The sequence below is a fragment of the Bos indicus genome, chromosome 20 (genome assembly GCF_029378745.1).
Source record: "Bos indicus isolate NIAB-ARS_2022 breed Sahiwal x Tharparkar chromosome 20, NIAB-ARS_B.indTharparkar_mat_pri_1.0, whole genome shotgun sequence".
In the NCBI taxonomy this organism is placed as follows: domain Eukaryota; kingdom Metazoa; phylum Chordata; class Mammalia; order Artiodactyla; family Bovidae; genus Bos; species Bos indicus.
Window position 1 is genome coordinate 59,164,640 of NC_091779.1, and position 24,189 is coordinate 59,188,828.

At 39.5% G+C, this 24,189-nt stretch overlaps 1 protein-coding gene across 2 annotated transcripts in view; it reads left to right on the top strand.

The window, feature by feature from the left end:
- Positions 1-24,189, top strand: part of DNAH5 (dynein axonemal heavy chain 5) — a 329,281-nt gene that overhangs the window by 234,667 nt on the left and 70,425 nt on the right. For both annotated transcript variants that reach the window (XM_070774842.1, XM_070774841.1), the window contains exons 56-61: positions 5,183-5,414; positions 6,802-6,916; positions 7,379-7,555; positions 13,696-13,899; positions 17,090-17,269; positions 20,908-21,045. In XM_070774842.1, the coding sequence (XP_070630943.1) occupies positions 5,183-5,414; positions 6,802-6,916; positions 7,379-7,555; positions 13,696-13,899; positions 17,090-17,269; positions 20,908-21,045 (1,046 nt within the window). The remainder of the gene's footprint in view (positions 1-5,182; positions 5,415-6,801; positions 6,917-7,378; positions 7,556-13,695; positions 13,900-17,089; positions 17,270-20,907; positions 21,046-24,189) is intronic.

Consider the following 24,189-nt stretch of genomic DNA (forward strand, 5'->3'; position numbering starts at 1 on the left):
CCCCGCTGTTTCCCAGAACAATTAGCGTATTTTGTTTATGAAGCACGTTAGTCAGAAGGTACTTTTGAACTTTGAGCTCCAATAAAAAATGTTGTTTAACACTCTAAAGACTCTATATAGTTTTGTTGTATTTGAATTTCTAAATCAAGATGCTTTAGGCGTTAGAATTCATCATCTTTGGCTTTGAATTCAATGCTCCTGCCTGCAAGCAAACTTCTGTAAGCCTCATTTTCCTTATCTGTAAAATATACATAGTGATATCCATCACTTAGGGATATTCTAAGGATTAATTGATAAAGTTTTGTGATTTAGGATCTGCCAGGATTAGATATCTTTTCCTTCTGAACGTAGCATTAATTATGTGTTTGGCTGTAAGAGAAAACCAGAGCAGTAGTGGCTTAAGCAAGTTTTTTATTTTTGGCATAAACAAGGTTTTTATTTTATTTCTTTTTCCTGCTAACAAGGAAGTACAGAGATGTGCAGCCTAGACTACAACTGGGGACCTTGTGCTTAGCTTGCTGTCATCCTTAGGGTGAGGCTCCTGTTCTTGTAGGCACCAGAGGGCTGCTACCTCTCAAGGCTTTGTGTCTGTTCGTGCAACATGAAGCTTTGTCTCTTAGTTGGGACAGGGTTCTTCCCCAGGGACTTTTGTCTGCATGTTTTTGGCCAAAACTGGGTCACTTCCAGCTACAAGAGAGTTTGGGGAATCAAAGACTTTTAGTTGGGTGGATTGCTACTCTGAGCAAATTTAGGATTCTTTTATTACTGAAAGAGAGGGGATGGCTACTGGATAGGCAACTCATGTGCCCTCCTTACTTTATTACTTGAGTTCTTTGAATCCAAATGAATTGGAAATTTGAAAATTTCCAGTTCAGGAAAATTCAGGGGCTGAGGCCAGTGTCCTCCCTTCTGTCCCACATACCCATCACCTGGTTCTACACCAAGTTACGTGAACAAACAATACCGGGATATAACCTCCACCAAGCTCAGACATCAGCCTAAAGATGGGTCCCCAAACTGGCCTTGGTACCTTGGTAATTGGACATTGAAGACAACAGAAGGATTTTCCATGCCCTTTTGTCTGAGTCTTAGCAGGCTTGGGTCACCCTAAGAGGAAGTGGTCCTTTTTTAACCTTTCCTGCATCAGAGATTGTGGGTCATACGGAAAAATTTACTTAGATTTTTTCTTTGACTTTTTGGATAGACACAAAGACAACTTGCTAAATAATGAAATAAGTCACCATTATTGATATTATGGGGATTCCCTGGTGGCTCAGTAGTAAGGTTTCTGCCTACTAATGCAGGAGACGTGGGTTCGATCCCTAGGTTGGGAAGATCCCCTGGAGTAGCAAATGGCAATCCACTCCAGTATTCTTGCCTGGGAAATCCATGGACAGAGAAACCTGGTGGGCTACAGTCCATGGAGTTGCAAAAGAGTTGGACCTGATGTAGTGATTAAACAATAACAACAGTTAATACTATCAGTTTGCATAAGAAGGATAAAAATTATTACATGGTAAATATTGGGTTGGCCAAAAAGTTCACTTGAATTTTTCCACAACATCTTATAGAAGAACTTTAATGAACTTTTCAGCTAAACCAATACAAGAAAGTTTTCAGAAAGTGGGAACATTCTTGAGAATATCCCATAATGCCAGATAAAAGACTTGGTATCATGCCTGGCACATAGTGAATAATGCTGCCGTTGGGGTTAAAACCTAGTTTGTCATAGACAAGAATTGTTCGTATGTTTTCAATGACTAGACTTAAACTTCCTAGAGTTTAAGTTGTTCTTTATAGTGTTTGCTTAAATTATATGAAAAAATATAGCTTCCAAGTGTCTTAATATATTACCTTTCAGTGTACATGTTAAACTCTATTTATAACCCAATTGATAAACTGTTTCTATTATTTACATAGATGTAAATGGTCTCACAGTTATGGCGTTAAGAATGTAGTTTAGTGATCAATTACTCCCTGATAGCTCAGTTGGTAAAGAATCCACCTGCAATGCAGGAAACCCTGATTCGATTCCAGGGTCGGGAAGAGCCTCTGGAGAAGGGATAGGCTACCCACTCCAGTATTCTTGGGCTTCCCTTGTGGCTCAGCTGGTAAAGAATCCACCTGAAATGTGGGAGACCTGGGTTTGATCCCTGGGTTGGGAAGATCCCCTGGAGAAGGGAAAGGCTACCCATTCCAGTATTCTGGCCTGGAGAATTCCATGAACTGTATAGTCCATGGGGTTGCAAAGAGTTGGACACGACTGAGTGACTTTTATTAATATTGAGAAGATACCATTGTTCATTTCTCTGCTAAGCATCACCTGATAGGTTTGTTCACTTGATTCCTTCTCTTTTCTTCCCTCCTTACTGCCTGTATTTCTATTTATAATTCTTATGTACATCATTCAATAGTAGTAGCACTTCTAAAGGAAATCCATAGACCATTTTTCCTAGGATGAATAAAGATGTTTATGATAAACTTTAACTGTGTTATGTACAAGCCTTGTAAATTCCTTGGGATTGAGACCAAGGTTCATAGTGGTAGGTGTTCAGCACACATGCTATGTCTTTGTGAGGATGGATTCACTCTGACTTGACGGCCAGGTCTTATAATAAGAAATGCTGTTTTAGGATTGGTCCCATGTTTGGCACTGTTGGGAGGATAAAGGTCTACAACAGCAGATTTTTACTCATACATTTTTAAAGGATACCATAAATTAAAATTGACTACAGATGGCCAGGTGCCACATTTAAGAATAAGATGGCCAGGGCATAAAAAAATTTAGTGCTGAACATTCTACATTACAAATGCAGTCACAACCTGGGGGAATTAAGGTTATGGCAGTTTCTGAGCAAAAAAAAAAAAAAAAATAAATGCGGTTGTTAAATATGAGTACCAGGTGGCACTGATTTCTGAGTTATTTGTACCACTTTCATCCTTATGTAAACCATAAAATAGGCTGGCTGCTGACCAGAACCTGCAGCTGTGTAGAGGAGACGTCTTTGTACACATACCAGAAAACAAAGACTTATGATAGGCTAAAATCTATTATGGTTTTGTACATGAAAGAAAAAATAAAATTGTTGATGTCATAGGCCTGGGGCCAAAAATGTTGACATATATCTACCTAGCTAGGGCTATAAACAGGGCATGTGTTCCTAAGAACTGTATTAAGTTTTTTAAAATAGCCAGTTAACTAAATTTTTTTTTCTTGGGATATAGTTGATTTACAATGCTGTGTTTGTTTCTGTTGTACAGCAAGGTGAATCAGTTATATGTAAACATATATCCACCTTTTTTTAGATTCTCATCCCATATAAGTCATTATAGAATACTGAACAGAGTTCTCTGTGCTTCTTAGTAGGTTCTTATAAATTATCTCTTCAGAAATGGTAAGGACCTAACAGAAGCAGAAGATATTAAGAAGAGATGGCAAGAATACACAGAAGAACTACACAAAAAAATCTTCATGACCCAGATAATCACGATGGTGTGATCACTCACCTAGAGCCAGACACCCTGGAATGGGAAGTCAAGTGGGCCTTAGGAAGCATCACTACAAACAAAGCTAGTAGAGGTGATGGAATTCCAGTTGAGCTATTCCAAATCCTAAAAAAATGATTCTGTGAAAGTGCTGCATTGAATATGCCAGCAAATTTGGAAAACTCAGCAATGGCCACAGGACTGGAAAAGGTCAGTTTTCATTCCAATCCCAAAGAAAGGCAAGGCCAAAGAATGCTCAAACTACCGCACAATTGCACTCATCTCATATGCTAGTAAAGTAATGCTCAAAATTCTCCAAGCCTGGCTTCTGCAATATGTGAACCGTAAACTTCCAGATGTTCAAGCTGGTTTTCGAAAAGGCAGAGGAACCAGAGATCAAACTGGCAACATCCACTGGATCATCAAAAAAGCAAGAGAGTTTCAGAAAAACATCTATTTCTGCTTTATTGACTATGCCAAAGCCTTTGTGTGGATCACAATAAACTGTGGAAAATTCTGAAAGAGATGGGAATACCAGACCACCTGACCTGCCTCTTGAGAAATTTGTATGCAGGTCAGGAAGCAACAGTTAGAACTGGACACGGAACAACAGACTGGTTCCAAATAGGAAAAGGAGTACGTCAAGGCTGTATGTTGTCACCCTGCTTATTTAATTTATATGCAGAGTACATCATGAGAAACACTGGGCTGGATGAAGCACAAGCTGGAATCAAGATTGCCAGGAGAAATATCAATAACCTCAGATATGCAGATGACACCACCCTTATGGCAGAAAGTGAAGAAGAATTAAAGAGCCTCTTGATGAAAGTGAAAGAGAAGAGTGAAAAAGTTGGCTTAAAGCTCAACATTCAGAAAACTAGATCATGGCATCTGGTCCCATCACTTCATGGCAAATAGATGGGGAAACAGTGGAAACAGTGGCTGGCTTTGTTTTTTTGAAATCACTGCAGATGGTGACTGCAGCCATGAAATTAAAAGACACTTACTCCTTGGAAGGAAAGTTATGACCAACCTAGACAGCATATTAAAAAGCAAAGACATTATTTTGTCAACAAAGGTCCGTCTATTCAAGGCTATGGTTTTTCCAGTGGTCATGTATGGATGTGAGAGTTGGACTTGAGCACCGAAGAATTGATGCTTTTGAACTGTGGTGTTGGAGAAGACTCTTGTGAGTCCCTTGGACGGCAAGGAAATCCAACCAGTCCATCATAAAGGAGATCAGTCCTGGGTGTTCGTTGGAAGGACTGATGTTGAAGCTGAAACTCCAATACTTTGGCAACCTGATGTGAAGAGCTGACTTTTTTGAAAAGACCCTGATGCTGGGAAAGATTGAGGGCAGGAGGAGAAGGGATGACAGAGGATGAGATGGTTGGATGGCATCACCGACTCAATGGACATGGGTTTGGGTGGACTCTGGGAGCTGGTTATGGACAGGGAGGCCTGGCATGCTGCGGTTCACGGGGTTACAAAGAGTCGGACATGACTGAGCGACTGAACTGAACTGAACTGAACTACATAGTAATATGTGTATGTCAATCCCGGCCTCCCAATTCACTCTTCCCTCTTTCCTCCCTGGTAACTGTAAACTTATTTTTTACATCTGTGGCTCAAGGCACTTAACTTTTAAAATGATCATTCGCTTTCATATTTCACATACTGTCTTTATTCTTTCTAGTGTCTGAACACTTCCTCTCTGCCTATGATATTGACTGCAGTTTGGAAACCAAGAAGGAAGTCGTTCAGTGCATGGGCTCCTTCCAGGATGGAGTAGCTGAAAAGTGTGTTGATTATTTCCAGAGATTCCGACGTTCTACCCATGTGACGCCCAAATCGTACCTTTCCTTTATTCAGGGCTATAAGTTCATATATGGAGAGAAGCATGTCGAGGTTCAAACTCTGGCCAACAGGTAAGTGTGAGGGTAGAATATGAAGTTATTGTAAAGCAGTGGCTCTCAACTAGGGGCAAATGTGCTCCAAGGAGACATTTTGCAATGACTGGAGACATTTTTGTTTGTTAGAACTAGGGAGGGGGTATGGTGGGTGGTCAAGAGGTATTGCTGGGATCAAGAGTCAGAGGTCAGGGATGTGCTAAATATCCTCACAGTGCACAGGACAATCCTCATCACATACAGTTTTGTTGTTGCAACTGCCTGGACTGTAGACTGCCAGGTTCCTCTGTCCATGGGATTTCCCAGGCAAGAAGACTGGACTGGGTTGCCATTTCTTCCTCCAGGAGATCTTCCTGACCGAGGAACTAAACTTGCATCTCCTGCATTGGCATGCAGATTCTTTAGCACTGAGCCACCTGGGAAGTCCTTGTGAGATTTATCCAGCCTCAAAAACCAATAGTGCTGAGGTTGAGAAACCTTCCTTTCAAGTTTGTTCAAAGGATCATTCCATGGTTGCTAGTGGCTTTATTCTTGCCCAATAAGACTAAATATTGCCAAGTTTTCTTGCAGCCTACCACTTTTTACAGTATTGGATGATAATAATAGAAACCTTGAGCTTGGAAAAAAGCTGAGAATACAGACATCCCCTCCTACCTCCTCTCATCTCTTTCTTCCCACACGTTCTGAGTGTCTGGGATAGGAGAGTCTGCTTGGTATGTGTGTTCTCTGCACAGCAAATACCTCACTTCACTGAAATTTGTTCCCAACTTCCCAGCTCTACTTTGCTCTTTTATGAACACTTATCTCTTCTGCCTGAATACAACCAAGAAGCAGCCAAGGTTGCTACCTAAGGGACCCCTGGGTGAGTGAGTGGACTAAATGACTCTAAGAACTCCTGTCTTTAAGATCGCATTATTTTAGAGTCAAACAGGCAGCTGGTCCCTTCACGAGGCAGTTTGATAGCTTTAAATTTGTTTCTTTTCTTGATTCCAAATCTTCCTTCTTTTAATGTCATTGATCTCGTTAGAAAAAAAGAAGTTATTTATTTCCTTTCCTCCATGATAGGGTTTCAAGACTTTGAAGTCTGTTGTCATTTAGCTAAAGTTCATTAAGCATGTTTCTTGCATGAGACAGATTCTTGACACTGTTATTCCTCATGTCATTCAGTGTTCTTAGCAGACTCACTCTTTTCACACTTAGTCTGTGAAGAACTGACATGTGACTTTAGTCTGGAATCAAGCCTAGACATTTACTCTTTTTGTCAAGCCCTCTTGGTTTTGCTATTGTATATACAGTATTCTTCAAATATGACCATTACTGTCTATATCAGTAGACCAGTACTTAGAAAATGTGGCCAAGAACCACACATGTTAACACTTCCCTCGCCTTGGATTTTTAATCTCAGAATGAATACTGGGTTGGAAAAGCTAAAAGAAGCTTCGGAGTCTGTTGCAGCTCTGAGCAGAGAACTGGAAGTGAAAGAAAAGGAGCTCCAAGTGGCCAATGATAAAGCCGACATGGTGGGTAGACACTGACACATGGACCATATTCGTTTTGAATTCCCAATTCATAAATGTTAATACTGTATGCTTCTTCTCTAAGTTGTAACCATGGAAGTGCAAATTTTTTTTTCCATTATAATACCATATATACACCAGGGATGCTATGAATGAAATAGGTAACTAATGAGAACCTACTATATAGCACAGGAAACTCAGTGCTCTGTGATGACCAAATGGGAAAGAAATCCAAAAAAACCGGGATGTATGTATGCATACGGCTGATTCACTTTGCTGTACAGGAGAAACTAATGCAACATTGTAAAGCAACTATACTCCAATAAAAATTTAAAAAGTACCATACTCTTAATTCTGTGTATGAAAAATTGTGTAAGTGGACAAAATCGACAAATCCAGGCAAAAATGTGCATTTTGAGCTGGGTGATTTTTGATGTACTTTTTTTTGGTTTTATATTGAATTAGGTCTTAAAAGAAGTGACAATGAAAGCACAGGCTGCTGAAAAGGTCAAAGCTGAGGTCCAGAAGGTGAAGGACAAAGCCCAGGCCATTGTCGACAGCATCTCTAAAGATAAAGCCATTGCTGAGGAAAAACTGGAAGCAGCAAAGCCAGCATTAGAAGAAGCAGAAGCAGCCTTGCAGGTACATCTTTGTGATATAACAGATGTCATCTTCTAGGGCCTCGGAGGAAGATTAGGCAGAAAAGATGAATAACAACGAAGAAATGTTCTACTGCTTCAGACCAAAGCTCTCTTCACTGGAATGATTTCAAGTGGTATTTTCTGCTTGGAGATGTTATTTGCTTTTTTTAGATATTGCAGGTGGCACTTCACATATTACCTTCTCACTCACAAGTGATGGGCAGTGCCATATAATAGGGGTCTGGGTGCCACCTTCTCATTTCAACTCTGTTACTAATAAGCTGTGTGACGTTGGAAAAGTCACACAAAATTCCTAAAATAGTTTTGTCACTCATTCATTGAGGATGTTAGAGTAGGTTAGTAAGATACAGCTTTCTTTGAGTGTACATATAAATTATCCAAACAAAGGACTGCTGATCTAGTGCTACGCATTAAGGTCAGGCTTTGATCAGGCTTCCAACACAATGCAATATGTGGCAATATCATAAATGATGAAATTAGAAATGAGGTTGGATTCTGGGAAAATATGTTGACTCTAGTGAAGTAGGCTATGTCTTCAAGGGCTGGCCCTTTTTGAGACTGGTCTAGTTTGAGATGTTTTGGATTCAAGTCATTGTTTTTACTGTTTCGTCCCTGGTGGTCCAGTGGTTAACATTCTGGTCCAGTGGTTAACTTTCTGCACTTCCAATGCAGTGGGTGCGGTTCAATCCCTGGTTGGGAATAAAATCCTTAGTCTACTCATCTATTGTCTTATGTTATTGACTCTTGGCTTAGAAAGTGGCTGGAGAAATGGAACACTGCTGACCTGTCCATTGCTAATTCAAGTTATATAACCTCAATTGAACTTGCATCATAATGTGATGTAGTTATTATTTTTTGCTACCTATCTTATTTTCACACTTCCTGAAACACTTACAAATTTTTTTGATCCACGTGAAGTCTTTAAGCTTTCTGTCAGTATACAATGTATTGTATAAGATAATTTTTACTCTAGAGACAGTGAAGATGTTGCCTTCTTTTCTTTTCTTTCCAAAGTTTCACACCGTTCTTACAGGTGATGTATCTTTCCTTACTGTTTCTTCATTCCTTCTTGCACTGGCTAAGCTGTCCTCCTTAATCCATGAAGTCTTCCAGGGTCCTTAGCCTTTCAGATTGGTGGATACCTCATCTTCCCCAGTCCCACTTTTAAAAGACCAATTTATGAAGTTGTGATTGATATATAAAAAGCCGTACATATTTAATATGTATAGCTTTGTGAGTTTGGGATGAGTGCACACCTATGAAAACATCACCACCTTCAAGGCCACAGACACATCCATCAACTCTCAAAGTTTCCACCTGCTCCCTTTATTATTGTTTTTTTTTTCTTTAAAATTTGTATTTATTTATTTTTATTGGAGTATAGTTGCTTTAAATTTGTGTTAGTTTCAATTTTACAGTAAAATGAATCAGCCACACACTTACATATACGCCTCCCCCTTTTGGACCTCCTTCCCATTTAGGTCACCACGGAGCATGAAGCAGAGTTCCCTGTGCTGTACAGTAGGTTCTCACCAGTTATCTATGTATCAATAGTATATGTGTGTCAGTCCTAATCTCTCAATTCCTCCCACCCTTCCTTTCCCCCTTGGTATCCATATATTTGTTCCCTAGCTCTGTGTCTCTATTTCTGCTTTGCACATAAGATCACCTGTACCATTTTTTTAGATTCCACATATATGCATTAATATATGATCTTTGTGTTTCTTTTTCTGACTTACCTCACTCGTATATGACACTCCCTAGGTCCATTCGCATCTCTACAAATGACCTGGTGTCATTCCTTTTTATGGCTGAGTAGTATTCCACTGTGTATGTGTACCATATCTTCTTTATCCATTTCTCTGTTGATAGACATTTAGGTAGCTCCCATGTCCTGCCTACTGCAAATAGTGCTGTTATGAACGTTGGAGTGCATGTATCTTTTTGATTATGATTTTCTCTGGCTTTGTGCCTAGTAGTGGGATTACTGGATCATAGGGTAAGTCTGTTTTTCTTATTGGTATTTTTTTTGATAAGAACACAACTTAAGATCTACCCATTAACAAATTTCAAGTATATAATAAAGTATTGATAACTGTGGGCACTGTGCTGTAGAGTAGATCTCTAGAATTTATCTTGCATAACTAAAACTTTCTACCCTTTGACCATCACCTTCCATTTCCTTCTTCCTTCAGCCCCTGGCAACACCATTCTACTCTCTGCTTCTATGAGTTTATCTGGGATTCCACATATAAATGAGATCATGCAGCATTTTTCTTTCATGTTTAGCTTATCTCCCTTGACAAAATATATTCCAGGTCCATCCATACTGTTGCAAATGGCAGAATTTCCATTATTGAAGCCTGAATAATATTCCACTGGATGTAAATACCACATTTTCTTTATCCATTCATCCATCAATGGAGATTTACATTGCTTCCATGTCTTGGCCATTGTGAATAATACTGCAGCAAACATAAGGGTGCAGATATCTCTTTAAGATCCTGAACATATCCTCCCCCTTCCCATTTTAAGACACTCTGGCTCCACTGAGCGTCTTTGATCAATAGACAGAAGACAAGGATAGTGTAAAGAAACTTCTAAACCTTTATTAGACTTGTGATACTAACAGCACGATAGGAACGGAGCTTGTGGCATCTCAGTTCTTACATCTCAGTCTACATTTTCATAAGATTTCAAAAGCCTGACATGTTTTTTAATATTATAAAATATTTTCCAGTATCCTCCTAATTTAGTACTCTCTACCACTATAATATTCAGCAACACCATCAATACAGAAATGTCTGGGAATAGGGGCAAGGTGATTGGGGTATGTAGGGGAACTTTTCAATAATTTCCTTCACTGGTTCTGTCTTCATTTTATTGCCTCCTTGTAAGTTTTGAAATCTGGTACTACCAATTCATACTAAGAAAATTCCAGGTACATTCAAACTCTGTCTTGGCATCAGCCATGTAAACCTACAAAACAAATAAAAAACAGCAAAGAATGTGTCAATTCTTATCCCAATGCTAATCTGACCTGACTGCACACACACTCACATACACACACACATATGTAGTAGTCATATTTCTTTGCCTGTAGAAGAAAGAGAAATCTAATATTTAGCTGAAATAGGTTGAACTTCAGCTATACCCCCACCCCCAATTCATTTTACATGGATCCCTAACATAATTGAGTCCAAGTATGTTTGAGATTTCCCCCTTTTAAAGCTAAAGGGAAAATAAACAGATAGGACCTAATCAAACTTATAAGCCTTTGCATAGCAAAGGAAACCATAAACAAAATGAAAAGACAGCCCACAGACAGTGAGAAAATATTTGCAAATGATGAGACCAATAAAGGGTTAATTTCCAAAATATACAAACAACTCATAACTCAATTAAAAAAAAAAAAAAACCAACCAAAAAGTGAGCACAAGAGCTAAATAGACATTTCTCCAAAGAAGACATACAAATGGCCAACAGACACATGGAAAGATGCTCAACATTACTAATTATTAGAGAAATTAAATCAAAACTGCAATGAGATATCACTTCACACCAGTCAGAATGGCCATCAGCAAAAAGTCTTACAAATAATAAATGCTGGAGAGGGTGTGGGAAAAAAGGAGCCCTCCCACACTGTCGGTGAAAATGTAAACTGGTACAGCTTCTATGGAGAACAATGTGAAGGTCCCTTAGGCATTAACAACAGAGCTACCATGTGGTCCCACAGTCTCACTTCCGGGCATATATCCAGAGAAAACTAACATTTGAAAGGATACATGCATCTCAGTTTTCACTGAAGCACTATTTACAGTAGCCAAGACATGGGAGCGACCTAAATGTCCATCAACAGATAAGTGGATAAAAAAGATGTGGTACATATATACAGTGGAACATTTCTCAGCCATGAAAAAAAGAAATATGTTATTTGCAGCAACATGGATGGACCTCCCTAGAGATTATCATATTAAGCGAAGTAAGTTGTAAGGAGAAAGGCAAATACCGTATGGTATCACTTATATATGGATACAAAGGAACTTATCTATGAAGCAGAAATAGACACAGAGAACAGACTTGTGGTTGCTAAAATGCTGGGGGAAGGGTTGGATTGAGAGTTTAGGGTTAGAAGATGCAAACTATTGTGTGTGTGTATATATATATATATGAATCACTATACACCTGAAACTAATACATTGTAAATCAACTATATTTTGATAAAATAAATTTTAAAACAAACAAACATGCTTGGGGCTGGTGCACTGGGACGACCCAGAGGGATGGTACAGGGAGGGAGGAGGGAGGAGGGTTCAGGATGGGGAACACGTGTATACCTGTGGCAGATTCATGTTGATATATGACAAAACCAATACAATATTGTAAAGTTAAAAAATAAAATTAGGATGGGGAACACATGTATACTAATTAAATAATTTTCTATTAAAGAAAAAAAAAGAAATAGGTAAATTGCTTATGAAATAAATCCTGTTTCAAAAAAGTAAAAAAAAAAAAAAAAGAAAAATAAAATTAAAAAACAAACAAAAAGCTAAAGTTAAATAAGCATGCCAGACCCTTTTATATCCACTTTAATTTGATGCTGCTTTCCCTATTGGCAGCTATTATGTTTCTCTCCTTTCTCTTTTATAGCCAAATATCTCAAATGAAGGTCTGTCTGCTATTTCCAGTTTTTTTTTTTTAACCTCAAATTCTCCTTCACTTCCAGCTGTCTAGAATTCACAAATGCTAGTGTACTGAAACAGTCCTTTTCAAAGTAGATAGTTACCTTTCTAATTACCAGGTTCAGTGGTTTTCTTTTCTTCTTATTTTCCCCAAAATTCTCAGAGAAAAGATCATTAGCTTTGATATGAAGTTCATGGGGTACCTTCCTTTGACAGGAGGGTTGCAAATGGAAATCAGATGAAAGGTCTCCAAGGCCTAGAAGGAATGAAGGTGCAGTTTGTCCTAGAAATAGGACAGTATCAGATGCTTATTTTTGTGTTTCCAATGCTTATTCCATTGATAGAACTGATAGAATACTTATTATCGACCACAACACGTCTATGTGACTGTTAAGTACTTTACTGTATAAGAACCTTTGTATGGAACAGAACTTTTCTAAGAGCTTAGTGAAATTCCTGTTGCTCATGTTCCATCATCTAAAGGTCAGTTTCCAGCTAAGAAACCTCTAATTATGCAACTGGCAGCCCTGCGGCTACCCGCTGATGTCGGTCCAAGGTGACGAGCTGTAAGAGAGTCAGATTCTTGACCTACATAACTAATGAGTAAAAAGAGCACTGCAAGTCCTGGAGTTTCCCTGGTTGAGAATCGCTGGAATCTACTGTAGAGCTGATGATTCTTTTCCTTTCAGATCTGCTTCCTTTTCTGACACTAAGTGGCTGTTACAATTTTAGAGAAGTCACGGCTCCTTATCAGAGGGCGAACATGTCTCTCACTGTGTCTCCTCTGGCTGTCACTTTGCATTGTAAAAATTTGAACTTGTGGGGATGTGTGTTTCTTTGGGATTAAATATGCTTCTAGCCCTCATGACTGCATCAAACTTAAAAATGCTTGCACTCCTCTGTTGAAGTACAGTAAGTCCCCTACATATATATGAATGTTTTAAGTTGTGAACTTTCAAAGATGCGAATGTGGATTCTATCAGTGTCAGGCATGAGTGAAGACCCGACTTGCCCTCCGTCTCCTATTGCTGACAATCCTTCAGCTCTACCATCTCCCACCCCTTCTCCCTCCTCTAGTCAGTGACACTTCTTGCCTATTCACTCTATGCCAGCCCCTGTGTGCCAGCTGCTGTCCCGTTACTACTGTACCTTTCAAGGTACTGTGTACTGCAGGATTAAAAGTGTTTTGTATCTGTTCGCTTTTTATGTATTATTTGTGGGAAAAGTATTATAAACCTATTACAGTACAGTACTATGTCACTGACTGGGTACCCAGGCTAACTTTGTTGGACTTACAAACAAATTGGACTTACAGATGTGCTCACAGAATGGAACTTGCTCATAGGTAGGGGACTTCCTATAGCAGTCTTTGGAGAGTAAATGTTTGTTTCCACTTTTCCTGTCTCAAGACTGGATGATAACCTCCTCTCCTCCCCAGACCATCAAGCCTTCCGACATCGCTACTGTCCGCACGCTAGGCCGACCCCCTCATCTCATCATGAGGATCATGGATTGTGTGCTGCTGCTGTTTCAGAGGAAAGTCAATGCAGTGAAAATTGATCTGGAGAAAAGCTGCACAGTTCCTTCCTGGCAGGAATCTTTAAAACTGATGACAGCAGGGAACTTTCTACAGAATTTGCAGGTTGGTAGTTCAGTAATGATGGGCTAAGAGGGGACTCAGACTTCATTGGAGTGTCTGGATCCTTTAACAGAAAATGAATTTGCATGCATATTTTTTAACTTACTGTTTTTCTTCTTTATTGGGGTATAACTGATAAATAAAAATGTATTATAATGAAGATGTATGACTTGATGTTTTGATGTTTGTATTGATGCATTGTGAAATGCTTTCATCATAGTCCATCCATTTGTTGTTGTTCAGTCACTCAGTCATGTCTGACTCTTTGTGACCTCATGGACTGCAGCATACCGGGTTTCCTTGTCCTTCACTATCTCCTGGAGTTTGCTCAGACTCATGCCCATTGAGTTGATGATGCCATTCAACTATCTCATCCTCTGGGTTTAATCCATCCATTAAATCCAATAAATATCTAATTAAATATCTATCACCTCACATAGTTATCATTTTTCCTTTTTTTTTTTTTGGTGGTGAGAACACTTAAGATCTAGTCTCCCAGCAAATTTCAAGTATATAATACAGTATTGTTCACTATATTCACATTGCTGTGCATTAGGTCCCCAGCACCTTCTCATCTTGTATAACTGACACTTTGACCCTTGGCCTTTGACCAGCATCTTCCACTTTCTCCTCCCCAAGTCCCTAGCTACCACCATTCTACTCTGCTTCTGTGAGTCTGACTATTTTAAATTCCACGTATAAGTGATAACAGGCAGTATTTGTCTTTCTCTGTCTGACTTATTTCACTTAGCATATGCCCTCTAGATCTGTCCATGTTGTTATAAATGGCAGAATTCCCTTCTTTTTTAAGTCTGAGTAATATTCTTCATCAGAGAAGGCAGTGGCACCCCACTCCAGTACTCTTGCCTGGAAAATCCCATGGACCAAGGAGCCTGGTGGGCTGCAGTCCATGGGGTCACTAAGAGTCGGACACGACTGATTGACTTTACTTTCACTTTTCACTTTCATGCATTGGAGAAGGAAATAGCACCCCACTCCAGTGTTCTTGCCTGGAGAATCCCAGGGACGGGGGAGCCTGGTGGGCTGCTGTCTATGGGGTCTCACAGAGTCGGACACGACTGAAGTGACTTAGCAGCAATATTCTTCATATATATTTAAAATTTGTATTTAAGTATCTCCTCAGAGTAGAAGTTTCTCTTTCAAATATGACATTATAAGCATTAGAGCTTTAGAGTTTCTTTATATGTAAAATATGAGTAATTTGTCATCTGTATGTTTGCAAATATCTTCTTTCACTCTCTGCCTTAGTTGTTCATTCCAGTAATTGTGTCTTTCAGTAAGCAGATGTTCTTGTTTAGTATAGTCCAGTTTATCAATATTTTCCTTAATAGTGCTTTCTGTGTTCTGTTTAGTAAATCTTTGCCTGTCTCTAGGGTAGAATAAATGCACCTATCTTTTCTTCTGAAAGTTTTGTTGTTTTATCTTTAATATTTAGATCTTGAGACAACTGATTGGGATTCCCAAGCCCCATCCATACCCTACACAGTAACTTCAGCACTGTCTTTCATTCAGTTTTTATTTTTAAAATTTTTTCATAGTTTCTTTTTAAAATTTTAATTTTTATTGAAAGATAATTACTTTATAATATTATGATGATTTCTGCCATACATCAACATGAATCAGCAATAGGTATACATATATCACTTCCCTCTTAAATCTCCCTACCACCTCCCTCCCCATCCCACCCCCCTAAGTTGTCACAGAGCACCAGCTTTGGGTTCCCTGTGTCATACAGTAGATTACCACTGTCTATCTATGGTAATATATATGCTTCAATGCTACTCTCTCAAATCATCCCACCTTCTCTCTCCCTACTGTGTTCAAAAGTCTGTAGATAGGTTCATCAGGATCATCTTTGTAGATTCCGTATATATATGCTAAAATGCAGTATTTGTTTTTCTCTTTCTAACTTACTTCACTTTGTATAATAGGCTCTAGGTTCGTCCACATCATTAGAACCGACTCAGATGCATTCCTTTTTATAACTGAGAAATATTCCACTGTGTACACGTACCACACTTCTTTATCCATTTATCTGTTGGTTAACATCTAGGTTTCTTCCATGTCCTAACTGCTGTGAACAGTGCTGCTGTGAACACTGGGGTGTATGTCTTTTTCAGTTTTGTGCAGTTTTTAATTCAGTGTTGCCCATGTGGCTACTGTGGCCAGAGCATCTTGTGGGGCCTTTTGCAGCAGCTCTAACAGGAAGTATCTTCTGAAACCAGTGGGTTATACAGACTTGTTTCAGATAATTGAAATATGAGCCTCTGAGATGTAAGTGCCCTGTGAAGGAATAGCATGCTATTTGGGTGGAGAGTGGGTGGCGATTAATCTGATTATGAGTGTGTGAAGAGCAGTGGTGGTAGGGGGTGGGGCTCAAAAAATACTCACTGAAAAACGTGGCAGTGGCATCAGACTTGCCTTATATACCTGCTGCAGAGCCACTGTTCTTGGAAGCTACTTTGCTATTTGCCTTCTGTCACCACCATCCTTCCACTGCTCCCAAATATTCTTCTGGCTTCACTATTTTTTAAGTCTCACAAGAGAAACTTGGATTTTTAAGGAGGTCTGAATAAAGGTGAGTTTTGCTCTGTGCTAGGTATGTTCTGTGCAGACTTATTTCTATGAATTATTTAGGTGCTACATTTCTTTCTACTTGGAAAACATTTAATTATCTTCACTGAGATGATCAAACACCATTTTTAAAAGGTCCAATTCCACTGATTGGTCAGTCTTCTCTTTTAATGCAAGAAGGCACTCTTAATCCATTTCTGTTACTATTTTAAAATTGTATCCCTCCAGAAGAGAAAAGTTCTCTCATAATCTTGATAGTTCAGTGATTAAAAATTAATTCATCACCCTGAAGGCTTAATGTCCAACTGATTTTCGTCACATTTCAGGTGAGTTTAATAGAACCTCTCTTTGAATGTGTTAAGCATTCGGTTGCTGCTAAATGCTAAATATTTATGTCTAAATATATACACTTTACATATCTACTTTATTTGCAATGCTAAATATATGTATCATTTTATTTGCCTAATATCCTGAAAAATCGACAAGATATTTATCCATTCTTGGATTTAACCGTTTGTTTCAATGGTATCATGAGCGTAATGTGATTATGACTTAATGGACAAAAGCATTTTAACTATTTCACTCCATTCTTCCACAGCAATTCCCGAAAGACACAATCAATGAAGAAGTGATCGAATTTTTGAATCCTTACTTTGAAATGGCAGACTACAACATTGAAACCGCGAAACGAGTGTGTGGGAATGTAGCGGGTCTTTGTTCCTGGACCAAGGCCATGGCTTCCTTCTTTTCCATCAACAGAGAGGTGTTGCCTCTGAAGGTAAGCTTCCTTGGTGGGGCTTCAGGATGTGTGCCAGCAGGGGGTCTCTGGGTCAACAGGGCTTGTCTTTTCCTGCAGCAAAGGAGTCTTAGGTGTTATTAGTCTCAAGTCTATGATAAGAGCTGGTGCTGGACTGGCCAAGCATAGCATGTTTCTTTCTTCTCTATAATCCTCCTGCCACTGGAATTGTATGGGCCTTAAGCATGGACTCTACAAGGATACTAAGTCCACTGTGGGCTGCTGGACATTTCCCCTCCGCCCCCCGACAGTGTTAACTTGAGAAAAAGAAACACAGAAAACTATAGCATAGGATCCATCAGTAATGTCCAAGAGCTCTTGCCAGGAAGTCCTATGAATGAGGCAGGGTGGACACAGTCACTGATGGCTGGACTTGTCTTCAGAGGTGACATAGTATTCCCTCTCCCTTTGACCCTCCAGAAAGAGACTGACTAGCATCCTTTATTTAATGTGGGCTGACAATATGCCACTGTTTCTCTCTGAGTTATTGAATTTCTCAGCTTTATTTGTCCATGTCTCCACACCATTTAGTGAGTCTTTAGCAGATGGAGAGGCAAGTACATATTTTGAGAATAAAATATTAATGCCTCAAAAATTACACCTAATGGTTTGGTTGATTATTTTGCTTTCGTATAAGTCTGATATCTTTCAACCATCAACTAAAATCCTCTTATCCTTACAAACTACATGAGGAACTTAATAATCATGCTAAAAATAATCAAGAATAAAAAGAAGATAGGGAGAGAGTTTCAAGTTCCATTTTATTTTCTCATTATTACCATACCCGGAGCATTTAGTCAGTGGGGAGTCTCTGGAGGTCTTAGGGTAACTTAAAACAGAAGGGATTCATTTGGCTTAGAGATTTTTAGAGCAAATAGTTGAAGTCATGCTGTCAGGTACTATGGATTCAGGACCATTGAAGACTCCAGTTGGCTATTTTGATACTGACTGAACCACTGAGTCCAGTGAAAAGTATAGGGCATCCTTTGCAAAATTTTCCAGTGCGTAAGCATACATAAGTGTCTCCAAGGGAATTACACTTGAATTCACAAGGGGAGTTTTTATTTTGTTGTAATTACTTGAAATAAAATGAGTTAAAATCAGTACAAAATAATGGACATTCTAAACAAGGCTTATGCAAGAACAACATCTCCTCCATTACGTTTGGTACAAGTCAGGCTCCATCCAGCCCCAGGACAACGTACGTCCTGCAGTAGGATGTGAAGGGAACACCAGGCGGGGACCTTCTAGTTGTCCCTGGAACCTATGCTTCCCTTCTGAGACGCCTGTTCTGGGGGTGCCCTCCTGTGCTCTTAGTAGCATCCAGCGTCTGGAAGTCTCTAGTTTGTCAGGTCCCTCCTAATTGCCATTGTCATAAAAATAAACATAGTTACATAGATCCCACATGTTCATTGCATAGAGAGAAGTAGAAGACAAAGAAAGTGCAGTCTCATTGGGCAACTGTGCTCAGTATATTAAGAAATACAGACCAAAGGGTCTAACTTCACTGATTTCTGAAGGGGTTTCTCTCGTTTCCCAAGTGAAGAGTTTGAGGACACTCCTTTGACTCCAGTGGGGACCTCTTTACCACTCATTAGTGATGGAGACACTGAGGGACTCTTCTTTCATCTTACAATTCCTCTAGACAGGCCGAGTGACTTCTAATACTGGATAAACTTAAACAAATATTGATGACAAGAATTTCAATTTAAATTCTATTCAATTTCATTCTAATAAGATTTCTCCTTAGAAACTCTGTGAAAACTAGTAAATATGAGTTCACATAAGCAGAACATTACAACAGTAGAGCCTTAAATATTGAACACAGATAATAACACTATTATTTATGGAGGGACTTCCCTGGTGACCCAGTGGTTAAGATTTTGCCTTCCAGTGCAGGAGTGTGAGCTCCATCCCTGCTCAGGGAGCAGAGATCCCACATGCCTTGATGCCAAAAAACCAAAACATAAAACAGAAGCTATGTTGTAGCAAATTCAATGAAGACTTTAAAAATGGCCCATATCAAAAAGGTCTTTAGAAGAGTGATATTAATATATTATTATCTATTAAACTTTTATTATAGACCAGGTCCCAGAATTGGGTTTTTACATGCTATCATATTTAATATGCACACAACACACTCTCATAAATCTTAGCAGGTAGTTTTTCAATATCTTAATGGAGAAACTGAGGCTCATAGAGTTTAAGTAATCTTAATAGAGTCCTACAGCTCCTAATGTGAGCAGTTGGATTTGAAAGATTTTTATACCCTTTGATTATATCTTTTGAATACTTCATTAAAAAGATTATTATTTTTTTTTTTTCTGAGGAAAGTCCTTGAAAATATCCAAAGTTTGGGGGACTGTGATACTTTGACATTAGTGGGTGGCTTTACAGTAAGTTGACAGGGTAGCCTTGCTGTTCCTCCTTGTTTAAGTCATGGCAACAGATTCTTCTTAGAGCAGAGATGAAGAAAAATGTTCCAAGAGTCAGAATATTTGTAAACTGTAATTTTTAAGCCATGCGTTTGCTGTCATTGTCTCTAGTCATGGAACTAGATATTCCTTTAAAGAATTATTCTGCCAAAATTTGGGAACCTGGGGTTATCAGATAAGAAAATAACTTATCTCAAAAGAATATTTTTAAGATAATCTTTTCTTCTCAAACACTTCAGAAATAATATCATGCTGGTATTGGGTTTCCCCATTAAAGTCAGTTTTGCCATTTTAAAAACTTAAAAGAGGGAATTTAGGTTTCAAATTTTTTTCAAAAAAATTTAAATTCCTGTAAGCACATACTATTTTCTACATCACCTTTTCCAAATATTGCTTTTTTTCCCCCCAATATTGCTTTTGATTATGTCTTTTGAGTCTAATTTAGCTTCCTTAAAACAAATATTTTTATTTGGTCACAGCTCAAGTATCAATTCTTTACTTGAAAGCAAGTAATATATGAGAATTACAGGAATACCGTCAAGTCCATCTCTACCCACGAAAACCTAGATCTTTATATTCAGTGATTAATTATGTTTCATTCTTTGTCTTGTTTTAACATCTTCATTAACAGTGATGAGCTCTCCTTGGCAAATGAGAGCTAAATATTCTAAATATTAAATTTAGCTAAATATTCTAAATATTCAACTTTTCCCCTACAACTCAATATTAAAATAATCTGCAATTTGCCTTTATGCATTTCCTATTACAGCGTTCGAATTTAGGGACTGGCAAACTATGGTCCGCAGGCCAAAGCTAACCCACCACCTGTATTTGTACAGCTCATAGAATTTTAAATTAAGTACTTAAAAAAAGTCTTGATTTTGCATCTTGTCCCCCAAAGCCAGAAATATTTACTATCTGGAGTTTTATGAAAAAGTTTGCTGACTCTCTCTTAATGATTTATAATCGTCTGCTTACAAACATGTCAAGTTCACATGAAGACTTGGCCTTGATAATGTAATTTGAGAAGACTCTCAAAGGACAAAGAAAAGGTGCAGCATGGACTTCCCTGAGTTCTCAGATGCGGCATGCTGGATGGTGCAGCATGGACTTCCCTGAGTTCTCAGATGCGACTGGATGTCTGGGTTGCTGCCTGTCCCTTCATGCTGTGTGTGTCTTGTACAGGCCAACCTGGTGGTGCAGGAGAACCGCTACATGTTGGCCATGCAGGATCTGCAGAAGGCCCAGGCAGAGCTGGACGACAAGCAAGCTGAGCTGGACGTGGTGCAGGCTGAGTATGAGCAGGCCATGACCGAAAAGCAGGTGACTGTCCTCTGACACTGTGGTCAGCCCTTCGTTCCTTCCTGCTTTCTCTCTCTAAGGGTTTGATTGCCAGCAGGGATTCATTTAAGTGATGTGCAGCACGTGTATACATACATACATACACACATGGACACATAGCACATGCGCCTTCATCAAGTCCTGGAGTTTGTTTCTAGCAGACACCAAGGACCTTCAGTGAGAGGTCAGGATATTCAGCCAAAACAGAAGTCACTGCTGGAACATGGATGTTCAGGGTTTTCTTGTATATTGTGATGAACGCAGCATCTTGTGCAGCATTTTTGATATGTTTTTCAAATCACATCCTCCCACTTTATCTCGTTTAATCTTTAAACAATCTCTCAAGGTATGCAGGGTAGATATTTTTATTTTATTCTCATTTTAAAGAAAGAAACTTAGGGGACTTCCCTGGCAGTCCAATGGTTAAGACTTGGTGCTTCCAGTACAAGGAGTGTGGGTTCAATCCCTGGTCAGGGAGTTAAGATCCCACACGGTGCAGCAAAAAAATTAAAACAAAATGAAAATTATAAAAACAATAAGGAAAGGAACTTAGGTCTAGAAAGGACAAGAAAAGGGCTGTTGAGCATAGGCATTGATCCTAGGACTAGATTAGATCTTGATCATCTGATGTCTTTTCAGGCCTCTCTGCTGGACCACCCTGACCACATGGCTGTATCCCAGTCACAGAGACTACCCACAGCCTTCTCAACCTCTGCATGTTTTGCAGCTTTCAGTTCAGTTCAGTTCAGTTGCTCAGTCCTGTCTGACTCTTTGCGACCCCATGAATCGCAGCACGCCAGGCCTCCCTGTCCATCACCAACTCCCAGAGTTCACTCAGACTCACGTCCATCGAGTCAGTGATGCCATCCAGCCATCTCATCCTCTGTCGTCCCCTTCTCCTCCTGCCCTCAATCCCTCCCAGCATCAGAGTCTTTTCTAATGAGTCAACTCTTAGCATGAGGTGGCCAAAGTACTGCAGTTTCAGCTTTAGCATCATTCCTTCCAAAGAAATCCCAGGGCTGATCTCCTTTAGAATGGACCGGTTGGATCTTCTTGCATTCCAAGGGACTCTCAAGAGTCTTCTCCAACACCACAGTTCAAAAGCATCAATTCTTCAGTGCTCAGCCTTCTTCACAGTCCAACTCTCACATCCATACATGTAGCACTCTTCAAAATCAAAGTTTGTATATTTCCTCTCCACTGAGCAGCAAGCTCTTTCATTGATTTATATTAACTCCAGTTCCACTGGGGCCTCCTTCATTCTGGAAATCAAGGCAGATGTAACATAAACCTAATGTAGCTTAAGCTTCATTTTCCCTCACTTGCACAGGCCCCATAAATGCTGAGTTTACTGGGAGCCATGGAGAGGTCTATGGGGAGAGTATTTTATTCAGATAAAATACCTGGAGATCCCAGGGGAAAGGGACCTGAGTTCTTCACCATCAGGACTTTGTAGTGCTTTTTCCCTGCTGATTCTCATTACATGTTCACTTGGCTGTTTTGTATTTGCAAAAATTCTTTAATGATTTTCTTAAAGTGATCCCCAGATTATGTAAGCATCTGTCCTCACAAAATCTCTATCTGCCTCCGATAAAGCCTACATTTGGAAAACAAGATCTAGATTCTCCCTGTGCTTTCCTTGATGATTTGTTTTAGAACCTTTGCTGCTTCTCAGTTGTCGCTTGGCTGGATTGAGATTTCTGCTCTGTTGGTCTGTCTCTTTACAGAGTCCCAATGAGCGAATTTAGATAAACATCAGTTGCACAGTGTGCAAGATGTGTGGTATTCTCTGTTAAAGATAAGTCTCCTGAAAGCAAAATAAGAGCTTTATAGAAATTTTGGAGAAGTAATTATGTATCATCATTTGGATTTATTACTTATGGTCTATGGAATTCACTTATAATATCAAGAGAAAATTCACTTTGCAGTTTGAAAGACTACTTTAGAAACTATGAAGAAGGCCTGTTAATTTCTAACATTTGGACACTCACATTGAGAAGCGCTGCTACATGTAGTAAACATGTTTTACAGCCTCATTTTATTATCTTTCAGTTTTAACAATTTTGCATTAGTTCACTCAAGCTCTTTAGTTCTCGAGTATCTGCTATTTGTTAGGTGAGCAATTATAAGGACCATGTAAGTACAGCTACTATAAAGGTATGGCTTTAACTTAAAATTTTGAATTTCAACAAATGTCATGTATTTTTCATAAGAAAACAAAATCTGGCCATGTGCTGGCCTGCCCGCAACAGGTTGGCATGAAGTTGACCTTTAGTCATGGTGTTGCTTCTTCCTCCATGGGGCTCCATGAGAGTCCAGGGTTACAGACTACAGGGAGGCAGGGGAGGGTTTCAAGTCTTCGGTTCATGGTCACGACTGTGACCTCATTACCCAGGTGTGCAGTCCCTGGAGGAGTGTGTGTCTTGCTGCTCTGTGCACAGGGCAGGGCTTTGTGGAGGGCCCACTTCCCCAGGAATCTGGTCACATTCTAGGGCATTGGGAAAGAGAGAGCCAGGAGTACTACCCATGGAAGCCAAGGAATTCTGCACCCTCCCCCCGCCAGGCTCAGAGGGAAAATTCATTTCTCACTCCTGTCTGCTCCCATCCCCGATTTCCCAATCCCCTCCGAGGAGCCTGGGCTTCCAGAAAGCAACAGCCGGGAGGGGAGAGGTTGGCCAGTTTATATTCAGCCACACAGAAGTGGGGATGGGGAACTTAGGGAGGATAACTTAATATTAAAAATATCTTTCACATGAAAAGTTTGTTTTAAAGGTAAACAGATATAAACAAGGGCTTTTCTGGTGGCTCAGTGATAAAGAACCCACCTTCCTAATGCAGGAGATGTGGGTTTGATCCCTGATTCTGGAAGATCCTCTGGAGGAGGGCATGGCATCCCACACCAGTATTCTTGCTTGAAGAATCCCACGGACAGAGGAGCCTGGAGGGCAAACAGTTGGACACAACTGAGTGACTAAACAACAATAACAAGAAAACAATGATGTCATATGATACTTCCAGCTGACATCTTTTGTTTTGGGGAGATACAAACAAATATGGATGGTGTACAGGTGTGGGTGCACCTCTCAGCTGGGCTTTTGGGTTTTCTGCATTAACTCTAGTGGGAAG